Below are 14258 nucleotides of genomic sequence, written 5' to 3'. Positions count from 1 at the left end.
CTTCTGCGCATTTAAAACTGTAACGACCAGCTCTTCCACTGGATAGAGAGTGTGCTCTCTACTTTGACGTTCTCATTTTGCCCCTGCCTGTTGGAGAATAAATTGGGAGGATTGTCAACAGGTGGGACTGAGACAGCGTGATCTGCTGCAGCTCCGTCCAACAGAACGTCTCTTTGAGACTTCTTGTCCTGAGAGAACGTAGACCGTCTCTCTTTGAGAGGACCTCTGGTTTCCGGTGCGAGAGACCACCTGACTGGGCCGCCGATGCAATTTAACTTCTTAGGGAGCCGCTGAAGCTTTCAGTTGCCAGGCAGTACCGAGGGTAGCCGAGTTTTAAAGAGACAGGGAGCTGTGAAGCGGCAGCTAGTGGACCGGTCTGTCTCAGTCCGGATCGGAAGGCATCGACTAACATCTGGTGGATGAACTACGGCCCAAATCACACCGGTGATTTTTAACACAGAGAATACAAGAACCAGCTGCTTTTGGCAAGATGTGGCAGATGTTTGGACAACATACTGATCTCAGCCTAAAACATGACTAGTTCTGGGTTCATCTGACGTACAGAGAATAGTCCTATTTAAAGACCTCAGCTCAACCAGAGCCATGGATAGAACAACGGAATCACATCTGCTGAGAGCGCTAACAAGCTACCATGTTGCTAACGCTTTGGAACAATAGAAGAAGAGAAACAAATGGAATAATTGTCACACATGACAGTCATGAGTGTTTCCGTGCTCCTCCGATAACCTTTAAAGTGAAACTAGACCTTAAACAACACACACACACACACACACACACACACACACACACACACACACACACACACACACACACACACACACACACACACACACACACACACACACACACACCTGCCACTGACACACAAAGTGTTTTTTCTTCAGATGTTAACAACCAGGAAACATTAAGAATTGATGCCTCCGGAGCACCGGGTCAAAAGCGACCGGAAAGGGTTTTTTGTTTGAAGAAGCGGCTCGGAGCGTCGCCGTCGCCGCGGTGACCCCCGGTGACCCCCGTCGAATGCACCGTTCCCCCTCATCTCCCCTCACGGTCTGACTCTAGGAGACACAGATCCCAAAACGCCTGCAGACGTCCTGAGAACAGAAGCTATTTTCAGCCTTCGGAGACGACGGGATGATGATGATTAAGCGATTTGATGTCCCAAAAGCCCAGGGGTGACCGTGGGACAGTGTCTAGCCCAGATATTCAAAGAGAACCCTCACAGGGAACTATTCCCTCTAAAGCTTTTTATGAATGAATACAGTTTTGGCTCTAAAACACGACAGAAACTAATCAAAATCTTAACTAAAAAGGTGTTACTTATGAGACTACTATTGCCTCTGAACGGCTCTCAACATGGCGGCGGCTAGAAGCTAACAGTGCTAACAGTGCTAACTGCTGCAGCGCTGACAGAGCTAACAGAGATTGCCTGTTAAGAATATACAGTATATATAATATATAATATATACTATGTATATATATATATGCAGCAGTTTGTACTGTTAGCGCTGTTAGCTGCTAGCCGCCGGCTCAGCCGTCACCATGTTGAGAGCCGTTCAGAGGCAATCAAAATGGCGATAGAAGTGGACGTAGTGTGGAGATGTCGGGTAAATGTTGGCTTCCTGTTGCTTTCCTTTCACATTAAAACATTTTCTTAATCCACAGGACTGTACCGGTCTAAGCGAGAGCACGGTTGACTCTCACTACGAACAGCAACACAACATCACATGATGACTAATATCGAGTAGGCACTGATCGGAGGCTTTTGTTCTTGGCCTTGACGACAACATTGTCTGATAAACACTCAAAATCAAATCCCTGCCAGTAGGTTGGTTGCCAGCTGTAAAAAAAACTCTGAACATCAAACTGCAGATGCATCCGTGGAAAAACAGCAATACGATTTAAAATACCAAGAAGAAGAAGAAGAAGAAGAGGAAGAAGACATGTACACCTGGATCGACCTAAAGAAACAGAAGATTGAACAGGAAGTCACTGACGTACTGAATGGACCTTTAACTTTCTAAAACTTCAACCTTCAGATGTGTCTTACAGCTGCAGTGGTTTGTGACTCAGTCTGTGTATAAAGTGGACGTAGTCATGGTGATGTCGCCTATCGGTTTGTGGACTGATGTTTTGAAGCCTCCAGTTCAGCCATTTCGCCGACGCCATCTTGTTTTTTGTGCAACCAGTGAACAGGAAGTGACCATATCTGGACTGAGGAGGAGTGACGAAGAGACGCCGTATATACGTCTCTGGTAGAGACCTGTCAATCAGTGTGTAGCCCCGCCCCTAAATCATCCCCTGCTTTATGGTGTGTTTGACTCTAAATGGAGCATAATGTACTAAATGAACATCATGCTGTATTGAAGAAGACTGTAAACTAGAGATTGAGACCATAAACTCATGTTTACAATGTTTACTGAGGGAATAAATCAAGAGAGAAGTAGAGTCATTTTAGACTAGACTTCTATACAACCAGAGGAGTCGCCCCCTGGTGGACACTAGAGAGAATGCAGCTTTAACACATGAAGCTTTGACTTCACTGTTCAGAACTGGAGGTTGCCTCCTGATCCGCTCACTAAACCACAAGCTGTGATAAATGCACATACAGTAATAAGTGAAGCAATGATCTAATGATATAATGTGGGTAAATGTGATGCTTGTTCATCTCATAAAACACAGAGAACACTTCAAAATAAATAAATAAATAAAGATAACCCGACATGACTGATGGGTATTTTTAGATTTCCTCCCCGTTCAGATGGAAACTACTCCGCTCACACCGAGCTAGAGAGGCAGCGAGCCACACCTCGTCACATCCAGTGTTAGATCCACACACACACACACACACACACACACACACACACACACACACACACACACACACACATCTCTTTACAGTAGTATCTGTTCTGTGGAGAGGGTGGAGGAGGGAGGATTGACGATGCCAGACATCCATCAGCCTGTGGCTCTGTGTCACTCTCCAGACACAGCAGCTGTATTATGGGATGCTACATTGTTGGACGTCATGCAAACGTAAAGCATGGAAGATGACACGAAGTAGATGCGTTTAGGTGACGAATGGTCAATTAAAACTTTTGCATTGTCGTAATATTAGCTATAGAAATGAATGAAAGCGATATAGCAGGTACTTATTGTATCCTTTACAGGAGCGACTGTGAGGTTTGAGAGCGTGCAGCAATGTAGGGATATGCATGAAGCAAAAACAGAATAATGATGCAAACACAGAGCTGGAGATGTCACTTTGCATTCAAACTGAAAGCAACAATCTTGCGTTTTTCAGACGCGAAAACGCCCGCAAAAAAAACACAAAAAAAACACGCAAAGTCTGAGCGCAACACTTCAAAGCCTCGTGCATTTGTTCCCGTGAACATATTGACGTGATGCGTTTAACGACGTTGAAGCTCGACGGACCCGACACACACACACACACACACACACACGCGCGCGCGCGCACACACTCAGCGGCTCTCACCTCGCGTTTGACGTTCCACAGTAATTTCTGTTTGTGGTCTTCCTCCGTGGAGCCCTCCATGTCTGTCCGCGGTGGTCACCACACACACACACACACACACACACACACAGGTCTCTCTCTGTCCTCTCTCTCTCTCTCTCTCTCTCTCTCTGTCTGTCCTCTCTCTCTCTCTCTCTCCCCCCCTCTGGCCCTCTCACAACCTCTTCTGCCTCTTTTTTTATCCCCTCGTTTCCTTCTTCTTCTTCTTCGCTCAGCTGACGCAGCTGACGTCAGAGGATCCGCCTTCCTCACCGATCAATGGAGGGAAATAAATGAAATAAATAAAAATAAAAAAACATAAATAAAACTGAGTCCCAGAGGCTCGTCTTTATGGTATTAATCTTCTGCCAGCTGTGACAGATGTTCACCTCTCAAAAGGTGTGACAACGGTTTGGACAACAGTTTACGGTGGTTGTCATAGTTACATCTTGACGCACGTGCGCGCGAATCCAGCGCGACGCATTAATGAGCTCATCAAAACCAGTGACGTCATTCATTAACACGCCGCAGCTCATCTGACAGGAAAGCTAAAAATAGAGTTGGTTTTTCCCCCCTTTTTTTCTGTCTCTGAAGCTCACTGCTGCAAAATACATGACGTCACGGCGAGGTGACGTAAAGCGTGACCTCCTGTGTTGTGTGTGGGGGAGAGGGAGGGCGCCACCATGTGGTCTGAAGGAGCAGCTGCGACCATCAGAAGTCTGCACGTGGCCTTTTATTTCTGCTTCATGTTTAAATTAAAAAAAGTCTAAACTATAAGAGAAATAATAATAATTCAACATAAATACAAATATAACCTTTAAAAACACTTCTAGGTATTTCAGAGTTTGTTCTTCTCACTGGTTGGACGGCATTTTCTCATAGACTTCTATACAACCAGAGGAGTCGCCCCCTGGTGGACACTAGAGAGAATGCAGCTTTAACACATGAAGCATTGACTTCACTGATACGTATTAAAAACATTTAAAAAAAGGACAAACTAGTTTAATAACAAGAACTTTTATCTTCACAGCTGGAAAAAAGGCATAATGGTAAACTGCATTAAAACATGTTAGTTCTGGTTCATCTTTGGTCAACAACAGGCCTGGTGTTCCACGTGTGTTTATGAAACAATACGTCTATAAATATGAAACATGCTCTGCTGCTGATTCAGAGTGTAAGTGCTATGATCCAAACAGTATTTCTTCTAAGAAATCAGTGATTCTCCCTCCGCTAATACTCTACATGTATTCATACAACAACAGCAGCAGCTCTGTTCTTCTGAAGGAGTCGCTCTCATAGCGATTCATAAATTATGACGGACAGAGTGGAGGACAGTGAGGTGAGGAGTGGACTTCTGCCAGCGAGAGAAGAAGAAGAAGAAGAAGAAGTCGTTGAGTGTCCGTCATCACTAATGAGTCCGCTGGTTCTCTTTACAGTCTCAGTGTCCGAGCTGCCGGTCGTCGTACGTGCTGTACCTCTTCACGTGGATCCGGCGCACTCGCTCTCGGAGCTCCGCCCCCCCGGGCCCCCCTCCTCCTCCTCCTCCTCCCCCCCCATCCTCCTCCTCGCTGTGGGAGCCGCAGGAGGTGAAACTGCGACGCGTCGCCTCCAGCAGCACGGTGTCGGGCGGCGGCATCGTCTCGTACAGCAGCGTGTTCAGGGTCTCCTCGTAAATACGAGCTTCAGGGAACTCCACCTGAGGCGGGAAGAGGAGATCCCAAATATGTGTGAGATCAGAGGAGATCCCAAATATGTGTGAGATCAGAGGAGATCCCAAATATGAGATCAGAGGAGATCCCAAATATGAGTTCAGAGGAGATCCCAAATATGTGTGAGATCAGAGACTAGAACCACATGTTCTACTGAGTACTGGAGGAGAACCATCGTCAGGAGAACTTTATTTACACTCTGATGGTTAACGTTAAACTTTATTTACACTGTGATGGTTAACGTTAAACTTTATTTACACTGCGATGTTAACGTTAAAACTTTATTTACACTCTGATGTTTAACGTTAAAACTTTATTTACACTCTGATGGTTAACGTTAAACTTTATTTACACTCTGATGGTTAACGTTAAACTTTATTTACACTGTGATGGTTAACGTTAAACTTTATTTACACTGTGATGGTTAACGTTAAACTTTATTTACACTCTGATAGTTAACGTTAAACTTTATTTACACTGCGATGTTAACGTTAAAACTTTATTTACACTGTGATGGTTAACGTTAAAACTTTATTTACACTGTGATGTTAACGTTAAAACTTTATTTACACTGTGATGGTTAACGTTAAAACTTTATTTACACTGTGATGGTTAACGTTAAAACTTTATTTACACTGTGATGTTAACGTTAAAACTTTATTTACACTGTGATGGTTAACGTTAAAACTTTATTTACACTGTGATGGTTAACGTTAAAACTTTATTTACACTGTGATGGTTAACGTTAAAACTTTATTTACACTGTGATGTTAACGTTAAACTTTATTTACACTGTGATGGTTAACGTTAAACTTTATTTACACTGTGATGGTTAACATTAAACTTTATTTACACTGTGATGGTTAACGTTAAACTTTATTTACACTGTGATGGTTAACGTTAAACTTTATTTACACTGTGATGGTTAACGTTAAACTTTATTTACACTGTGATGGTTAACGTTAAACTTTATTTACACTGTGATGTTAACGCCTCTCCTCACCTTGGTCTGCTTCTTCTCCGTGGCGTAGACGATGGAGGTGCAGCAGACCTCGGCCAGCTTGCGTCCCTGACCGTAGAAGGACCAGCAGCAGATCTCGTCTCCGATCACGTCCTTGATGAAGAGGACGCGGCCGTTGAAGCTCAGAGACAGCCGGTCGAACAGCTCGATGTTCTTCAGCAGGTTGTCGTCCGAGTTGCTGTCGAGACAAAGAGGAGGAGGAGAAGAAGAAGTCATTGTAACTGTCTGTATGTGTCCTGTGGCTCGTTAGACTTCCCTCTGAATGAATCAATGATGGCGGTATCGATGCTCTCACCTGGTGTAGGAGTACTTGTTGTTGCTTCTGTTGTACACCAGCTTCACCACAGGCTGACAGAGGGAACAAATCATTACATATCTGGATTTGAACGCTTCAAAGATACATATGTATATCTTCACATGTAAAAAATAAGAACAAGCTGTATTGATCATTAAATAGCTACAAAATGTATCATTCTATCTGCATAATTATGAACAACAAATCACATGAAAAGACCAATCACAGGAGGGTTTACTAGTTCAGGGTGTGGAGACGTCTGCTTTAGATTGGTGATAATAACGAGCGTCTCCATCTACCTTTGTGGAGGACTGGATGAGCTTCTCCTCTTCCTTCCTGGAGGTGACCACCGGTATGACACACATGGGCAGCTCCTTATTGTCCTGTCAATCACACACACCAGTACACACCAGGAGTCAGAGGTATTGTGGGTAGTTGTAGTGTCTTTGATACATCCTCTTTTCAGTCAGCGTGGGTGTGACTGACCTGCATGGTGTTTTGACAAAGCTCCGCCAGACCCTGGACGTCGTAATACTTCGCCTCGGCGAGCACCTCCTGGACGGCCTGGCGACCTTTGGGCAAGGCGACCGTGCCGTCGCGCAGGAAGCACAGTACGCTGCCGAAGTGTTTCCCGCTGCGGTCGATCAGGATCCAACCTGAACGGACACAACGGGCCACGTTGTAGAATCAGAAAACCGTGTGTGTGGTCGTCATGACAGCATCGTTAAAAAAAGGTTAGTGACACTAACTACGTGAGACTCTTTCTGTTCTCTGGCTTACCATCTTTATCCGTGAACACTTCCTTCTGTCCACTGAACATGGCTTTCAGCATGGAGTTCTGCCTCGTCAGCACCTGCAGCGTGGCGTAAAACAGGCTCCCGCCAACGTTGATGCGGACATACTTGTTGCCCAGGCCCACCGCTCCTCGGTAACTGCAGGTCTTGGGACAGGCGGAGGAGGAGGTGGTGGAGGAGGAAGAGGCGGAGTGGGTGTGGCGCTGAGGCAGGCAGCTGTCCCCGGACATTTCCCTCTGGAGGTAGATGACCACCGTGCAGACGGAGGTCCGGAGGTCCCCCGCCGTGGTGACAGCTACTGATGAGGCCGCCACAACCTCTCACTGCTCCAGATCATTCCTGGCAAAACAACAACAACAACAACAACAACAACAACACAAAGTCATGACACTGGAGCTAAACTACAGGAACGTCAATGTTGATAAAGACATGTATCACAACACAGAGAGGAAGCCACCCATCACACTGTTATCTCGTCCTCAGTTCCTCTTACAATTAAATGGAATGTGACTCGGCAGGAAACCAGAGAGAGAGAGAGAGAGAGAGAGAGAGAGAGAGAGAGAGAGAGAGAGAGAGACACATATCAACAGTAAAAAGTAAATATATGACATCAAGACAAGCTGATATCAAACCTCTAACAGATGTTTGGTAGTGATCCCCTTTAAAGTGCAGCTAGCTCCGGTTAACAGTACTAGTGAGCGTGACAGCGTAGTAAAAGGGGGGTTTAACTTCAACTAGTTGTTTTGAACTCTAAACTAACTTCTCGTCAAAGTATGCAGTGAAACAGACCCGTCATGGCTAGGTTAGCAAATTAACATCTAACTTAGCTGTTAATTATAGTTTAACTTAGCTTAGTTAGTTAACTTAGCTGGCTGTTAATTAGTTTAACTTAGCTTAGTTAGCTCATAACTAAGCTAACTTAGCTTAGTCAGCTGTTGATTATAGTTTAACTTAGCTTAGTTAGCTGTTGACTAAGCTAACTTAGCTTAGTGAGCTCTTAACTTTAGTTTAACAAACTATAAACTATACTTGAAAACTAAATGAGAAGCAGAAGCAACCTTTAACCACTTCTTAATAAAGTGAACATCATCACCAGCTCTAATAAATAACGCAGGTGAGAACTAACGGGAGCTCAGATGTCTTTAGATTAAGTAACACCAGTCAACAACAAGCTTAGGTTAGCTCGGCTAAAACTTTATAAACTGAACTCCCTTCAGAAACTACCCGTTTTAACGTGTTCTTCTTCGTTGGTAAAAGCCCACACATTACACAACTCTATCGCTACTTTAGTCACGTACATGAAACACAAGTACCGTCTTCGGTCAATTCAAAATATACACAAAATATAGTATTTATTCACTTTCTGCGTCACTCTTTTGTTAACGCTACTTCTTCTTCGTCACATTAAATAGCCAGACTTTTTCAATGGAGCGCGTGACGTTAACGTCCCCAGCTACACCGAGCCGTTGAATAACCGTTAAATAGCCGTTCACGAACTTTTAAACGTTTACTTACCGACCTCACAGCGATGTCTTTACGTGTCGTCGGATAACCGAACACCGTGTAGTCTGATCAAGATGGACTTTATCGCCGTGACACGAAGTAAATCCCCAAAACAGTATCGAGATTAGAGTTGTAGAAAAAAAGTAAAGTTAAACTCTTCTGTCCTCCTCTTTCTTCTTCGTCTTCTTCTGCTAAAGAGTTTACGGCAGTGCTGTGCATTGAGATGCAAAATGCTGCCCCCTGTCGTCAGTAATTCGCATTGCAGGCCGCAGCTATTATAAGGATGCATTTATAGTGCATTTAATGTTGACATTAATTAATTTCTATAAGAAATATATACATAAAATGACTACAAATTTTTTTTTCACTTTTTTTAACTCTTATTTTGAGTTTTATTTTATAATCTAATACGTTTCCTGGATAAAACTGGACACAGCTGCTCACAACAAATACCTCAAAATGCATAAAACAGAAAAAACAACATAGGACTTACCTTTTACATTAATTAAGATTAAAATTAGAATTTAATTTAAATTGAAAACTAATATTTTTTTTAAATAAAATTAAAGTTCAATTTAAAATTAACAAGGACATTACATATTTAAAAATAAAATTAGACCTACATGCTCGAATATTACACATAACTTTATCGATTTTTACAGTTACCGTAAGGAATCTCATTTCCGTTTTTACTTTCAAAGTAAAAGCTCCACTATTAATACACAACTTACGATATCTATCACTGTAGTCATTTGGGCCGTATGACAACACAACACATGTAATCACACGTTTACCTCTGTCCTTGCTATTAGAAATGACCAATGAGCACCGGACATAGTGACTGATCCCAGCCAATAACGTTATTCTGAAAAGCCAAACGTCTGCCACCATGCACATGCGCACACTAGCAGCAGCATTCGGTTACCTTGGCAGCGGGAGGGAAAAGGAGGCGGAGCTCACTCTCTTTGCCACATAGTCCTACAACCCAGAGCCGTTAGCTCTAACGGAGATAGCGGTTTAAAGAAGGTAAAATATATTCTATATATATTATATATTTGCTAGATACGGGTTATTATAATGTTAGCTATCTAAAGAAGCTAATTAGCCTTAACGAGGGTTAGTGTGTCCCGTTGTACAGTTAGCTTATGTGAGCTAACGTTAGCTAGCTAATGTCGCTCTAGCTAAGCTAACTGACGTTAGCTGAGTTAACTCATTCTAGGTTGTGTTAGTTTTAGGCATGAAGTTGGATTTATGCCCTAAAAAAAAATCACCCAAAAGTACGTGAGCCGTTTGAGCTTTTTGGTGCTCGTTCCTCTATTTGAGACTAATATTAATATTAATATTAATTCGTGATGTTAACGGTTAAATCAAACTTACATACACGGTTCGCTGACACAGCTGTTAAATATCTATCTGACTACAATACTTTTGGTTGAAATCGAACGTTTTAACAAATGCAATTATATTAAATATAATATTAAATATGTAAAATTCATATTTTACATACTAATATTTTAATAATACATTTTATTGGTATAGCGCTGTAAAAGGTCCTCAAAGTACACTTTACATGGTAAAAACAGAAACAATAGAAGCAGTTACAATAAAAAGAAAATAGATGACATAACAGTAAAGGAACAAACTTACATAACTGAAGTTTACATACTTTAAGTATAAAGAGGCTCTTGCTATGTGGTGATCTGTCACTGAAAATCAAAGGTCAAAAGGTTTGTTTGTTTTCATCAACAGTCACATATTATCAGACAGACAGGTGACTGGAGATAGAGACATAGACTGGAGACAGAGACACAGACAGGTGACTGGAGATAGAGACATAGACAGGTGACTGGAGACAGAGAGACATAGACAGGTGACTGGAGACAGAGAGACAGACAGGTGACTGGAGATAGAGAGACAGACAGGTGACTGGAGATAGAGAGACACAGACAGGTGACTGGAGACAGAGACACAGACAGGTGACTGGAGACAGAGACACAGACAGGTGACTGGAGACAGAGAGACAGACAGGTGACTGGAGATAGAGAGACACAGACAGGTGACTGGAGATAGAGACACAGACAGGTGACTGGAGACAGAGACACAGACAGGTGACTGGAGACAGAGACACAGACAGGTGACTGGAGATAGAGACACAGACAGGTGACTGGAGATAGAGACACAGACAGGTGACTGGAGACACAGACAGGTGACTGAAGACAGAGACACAGACAGGTGACTGGAGATAGAGACACAGACAGGTGACTGGAGACAGAGACACAGACAGGTGACTGGAGACAGAGACACAGACAGGTGACTGGAGACAGAGACACAGACAGGTGACTGGAGACAGAGACACAGACAGGTGACTGGAGATAGACACAGACAGGTGACTGGAGAGACAGACAGGTGACTGCAGAGAGTCTTCATACCTGGTTAAACAGCTGTTATAGACACTGGGTCGCCCACATGTCCAGTCTGTATTGTCCTTGTTTTCTTTCTCCGTGTTCTCGCTCTTCATCCCTCGTCCTCTCCGTCCCCGTCCCCCCCCAGGCCCCGGGGCCATGGCTAAAGACCCGTTAGCCGAGGCAGGCTTTTATTTTGACGAGCTCAACAAGCTGCGGGTCCTGGAGCCCGACGTCAGCCAGAAGACCTCTGAGCTCAAGGAGGAGTGTAAAGAGTTCGTGGACAGTAAGCGCTGACTTATCGTCTCTATATTGTCTTCTGTTGTTTGAGCGGTGCCTGCTCAGGTCCAGCAGGACGGACTAACTGTGTTCTGGTTTCTCAGAGATCGGTCAGTTTCAGAAGATAGTGGGAGGTCTAATAGAGCTGGTGGACGAGCTGGCAAAAGAAGCAGAGACGGAAAAGATGAAGGTGGGCGTGGAGGTTCACGCTGCTCTTTTATTAACGACGTCTTATTAATGTTAATATGATAATCATCTCGTCTTCTTCTCTTTCAGGCGATCGGAGCCAGAAACCTGCTGAAGTCGGTGGCGAAGCAGAGAGAAGCTCAACAGCAGCAGCTTCAGGCTCTCATCGCAGAGAAGAAGATGCAGCTGGAGAGGTGAGGCTCGGCACACAGGCAGGGTGCATGATGGGTAGTGGTGGTGGGCTCAAGAACAGCTGGAGCTCATGTGACCAGGATACGTTTAACGATAAAGATAATACTCATTTCTTAAATTCACGTCATTTAACAAAATAATTGTATTTTATAAAAAAAACAAAGGTCAAATAAGTTGACCAGTCATTAAACATAAGTACAATTAATACAAATGTTTGTGCCAGATATTATGAAATAATAGTCTGATATTTTACAGAAGTACTATAATTGCATAATAACGCTGCTTCTTGCTTTGTGTTTGTGTGTTTAAGCCTCGTGTTGCTGTGAGACACTTTGTTCTCACACGTTTTATCTTCAGGTGTAAAGTCCTCTCTCTGTGAGGCTGTGAGCTTCCTTCTGACGTCATGTGACTCGCTGTTTATTTTAAGCACAAACATTCTGCAAAAGTAGTGAAAACGTCTGGAAGTGATGTTTGTCTTTATGTAACATTATGATGGATTCATATTCTTTAAGGAATCAATAACAACTGAGTAGCTCGTGAGCATCAAAGCACTGAAACCACAGTATCGATCCGCCACATCCCGCGTGACGCTTCAACTCCTTTCAGTGCTTGAACTCACTCTTAATCTTCAATGCCTGTTTGTTTGTTTTTTTAACTCAACTGTCACTTCAGCTTCAGTCAGGACTTCCACAAATGTTGAGCGACAAAGCGGCGATGAGTCACCGCGTTTAATGTGAAATAACTGACGTCTTATCAGCGTGTTTAAGCAATAAGTTCACATGTAGAATATTAACGGCCTCATCATCATATCTGCTGCTCCAGACGCTCACGATGAAGCTTCTCCTGTTTTTAACGGGTACTTTTCTGTTTGCTCCTCTCAGATATCGGATCGAGTACGAGGCCTTGTCTAAAGTGGAGTCGGAGCAGAACGAGTTCATCGACCAGTTCATCCTGCAGAAGTGACGACGCGGCGCCTTCCGTCTCCACACACACACACACACACACACACACACACACACACACACACACACACAGTGCCTGTAATGATTCCTCTGAGCGAGGAAAGAGAGCGAGGAAAGAGAGCGAGTCTGAAGAACCCTGAAGCTCAAAACACAACACTAAAAACTCCACTTATTCCAACGTGTGTGTGTGTGTGTGTGTGTGTGTGTGTGTGTGTGTGTGTGTGTGTGTGTGTGTGTGTGTGTGTGTGTGTGTGTGTGTGTGTGTGTGTGTGTGTGTGTGTGTGTGTGTGTCAGACCAACATCAGAGAAGACGGAGCTATTTATACAAAGGAATATTATTTATACTATTTATACTGAAGAATGACTCCGTATATCTAGTTTTACTACTTTTTCTATGGATTTGGTACTGCATGCTGCATGCGATCTGTACATATATTTAGATTTTTAAAGAGACAGAAGTCTTATTTCATTCCTGTCCTCTTCTCTGTGAGTCATTGTTCATGTTTTCATCTGGACCACAAACGGTTATACTTGAATAAATACTGTATGATATTGCACAACAACATGTGTCGGTGGTTTTTGTCACCGTAAGAATGAGGACCTAGATTAAAGTCACTGTGAGGAACCTTTATCTGGTCCTGAACCAGTCTCAGTGTAGTCCTGGTCCTCTATCAGACCTCCATCAGTACAGAGACCATCAGAGAGAAGATGGTCTGTTTCTATAGAGTTATTCTTGATGATGTCATCGGAGCCACCGGGTCGGATTCTGGTGAAACCAGATGAACTCATGCAGGTTCACCAGAACCTCCTTCAGCTCAGACTCCAGCAGAGACCGGTCCATCGTGGACAGACCCAGATCCTCCAGCAGAGACCTGGTCCACCGTGGACAGACCCAGATCCTCCAGCAGAGACCTGGTCCACCGTGGACAGACCCAGATCCTCCAGCAGAGACCTGGTCCACCGTGGACAGACCCAGATCCGGCTAATGGGGACTCTGGTCCTCGGAAACATTTTTTCCGCCAAAACCAACACTAAATGAAAGTTCCTCGTAGTAACTTCAAGTATACACTGAAAGCTGCACATATTGAATATGAATTTATTAAAAAAAGAAGTACAGTATACAGTCGTGTACTATCTAGGAGCAGTATTTACACGTTCTACAGATCCAGTCACTAGAACCCTCACAGTCCATCACATGAAGCTTCATCTGTCGTCACAACAACAAGAACAAACAAACATCCACTGACCGCGTGACCTATGACCTCACTTCTTCTTCTTGGTATACTGAGAATCAAAGAGACATCATTGAAGAGTGTGTTTATTACTCACAGAGTGTTTATTACTCACAGTGTGTGTATTTACTCACAGAGTGTGTATTTA

At 43.5% G+C, this 14258-nt stretch overlaps 4 protein-coding genes across 14 annotated transcripts in view; 1 reads left to right on the top strand and 3 right to left on the bottom strand.

Annotated features, from left to right (window-relative positions):
• sgsm2 (small G protein signaling modulator 2) overlaps nucleotides 1–3960 on the bottom strand; it is a 63189-nt gene extending 59229 nt beyond the window's left edge. For 2 of the 5 annotated variants that reach the window (XM_068705876.1, XM_068705885.1), the window contains exon 1: nucleotides 3518–3959. In XM_068705876.1, coding sequence (XP_068561977.1) covers nucleotides 3518–3577 — 60 coding nt within the window. In that variant the 5' untranslated portion in view covers nucleotides 3578–3959. Of the gene's footprint in view, nucleotides 1–3517 lie in introns of all 5 variants that reach the window. The other 3 variants (XM_068705912.1, XM_068705903.1, XM_068705894.1) reach the window with 2 other exon arrangements.
• A 576-nt stretch (nucleotides 3961–4536) lies between these two features.
• tnfaip1 (tumor necrosis factor, alpha-induced protein 1 (endothelial)) lies at nucleotides 4537–11410 on the bottom strand. Of its 3 annotated transcripts, none has more exons than XM_068705851.1 (7): nucleotides 11287–11410; nucleotides 7341–7693; nucleotides 7047–7216; nucleotides 6860–6943; nucleotides 6561–6613; nucleotides 6248–6443; nucleotides 4537–5231 (listed from the first exon to the last, which is right to left on the bottom strand). In XM_068705851.1, exons 2-7 carry the CDS (start codon nucleotides 7582–7584, stop codon nucleotides 4974–4976), a joined length of 1005 nt encoding a protein of 334 aa, XP_068561952.1. In that variant the 5' UTR covers nucleotides 7585–7693; nucleotides 11287–11410; the 3' UTR covers nucleotides 4537–4973. The 3 variants fall into 3 exon arrangements, with proteins under 3 accessions (XP_068561952.1, XP_068561933.1, XP_068561943.1); XM_068705832.1 differs by lacking the exon at nucleotides 11287–11410 and adding an exon at nucleotides 8870–9043; XM_068705842.1 differs by lacking the exon at nucleotides 11287–11410 and adding an exon at nucleotides 8874–9043.
• An 8-nt stretch (nucleotides 11411–11418) lies between these two features.
• Nucleotides 11419–13441, top strand: ift20 (intraflagellar transport 20 homolog (Chlamydomonas)). Its single transcript, XM_068705864.1, has 4 exons — nucleotides 11419–11545; nucleotides 11643–11728; nucleotides 11815–11918; nucleotides 12798–13441. Exons 1-4 carry the CDS (start codon nucleotides 11419–11421, stop codon nucleotides 12877–12879), a joined length of 399 nt encoding a protein of 132 aa, XP_068561965.1. The 3' UTR covers nucleotides 12880–13441.
• A 513-nt stretch (nucleotides 13442–13954) lies between these two features.
• lyrm9 (LYR motif containing 9) overlaps nucleotides 13955–14258 on the bottom strand; it is a 3800-nt gene continuing 3496 nt past the window's right edge. For all 5 annotated transcript variants that reach the window (XM_068709829.1, XM_068709744.1, XM_068709917.1 and 2 more), the window contains exon 4: nucleotides 13955–14162. In XM_068709829.1, coding sequence (XP_068565930.1) covers nucleotides 14142–14162 — 21 coding nt within the window. In that variant the 3' untranslated portion in view covers nucleotides 13955–14141. The remainder of the gene's footprint in view (nucleotides 14163–14258) is intronic.

Source organism: Cebidichthys violaceus, unplaced genomic scaffold, assembly GCF_023349555.1.
Source record: "Cebidichthys violaceus isolate CVI_PGR_0920_01 unplaced genomic scaffold, fCebVio1.0.p SCAF_1, whole genome shotgun sequence".
Taxonomy (NCBI): domain Eukaryota; kingdom Metazoa; phylum Chordata; class Actinopteri; order Perciformes; family Stichaeidae; genus Cebidichthys; species Cebidichthys violaceus.
The sequence above is the reverse complement of the archived record's forward strand: the minus strand, read 5'-3'. Positions and strand labels throughout refer to the sequence as shown.

Bases quoted from the DNA above. Each gene is read 5' to 3' on its own strand.
- tnfaip1 (XM_068705851.1), bottom strand. From the start codon at position 7,584: ATGTCCGGGGACAGCTGCCTGCCTCAGCGCCACACCCACTCCGCCTCT. The intron at 6,944-7,046 runs GTCAGTCACACC...TGTGATTGACAG, and splicing joins TTTGTCAAAACACCATGCAG to GACAATAAGGAGCTGCCCAT. The intron at 5,232-6,247 runs GTGAGGAGAGGC...TTCCCGCCTCAG, and splicing joins CGGAGAAGAAGCAGACCAAG to GTGGAGTTCCCTGAAGCTCG.
- ift20 (XM_068705864.1), top strand. From the start codon at position 11,419: ATGGCTAAAGACCCGTTAGCCGAGGCAGGCTTTTATTTTGACGAGCTC. The intron at 11,729-11,814 runs GTGGGCGTGGAG...CTTCTCTTTCAG, and splicing joins CAGAGACGGAAAAGATGAAG to GCGATCGGAGCCAGAAACCT. The intron at 11,919-12,797 runs GTGAGGCTCGGC...TGCTCCTCTCAG, and splicing joins AAGAAGATGCAGCTGGAGAG to ATATCGGATCGAGTACGAGG.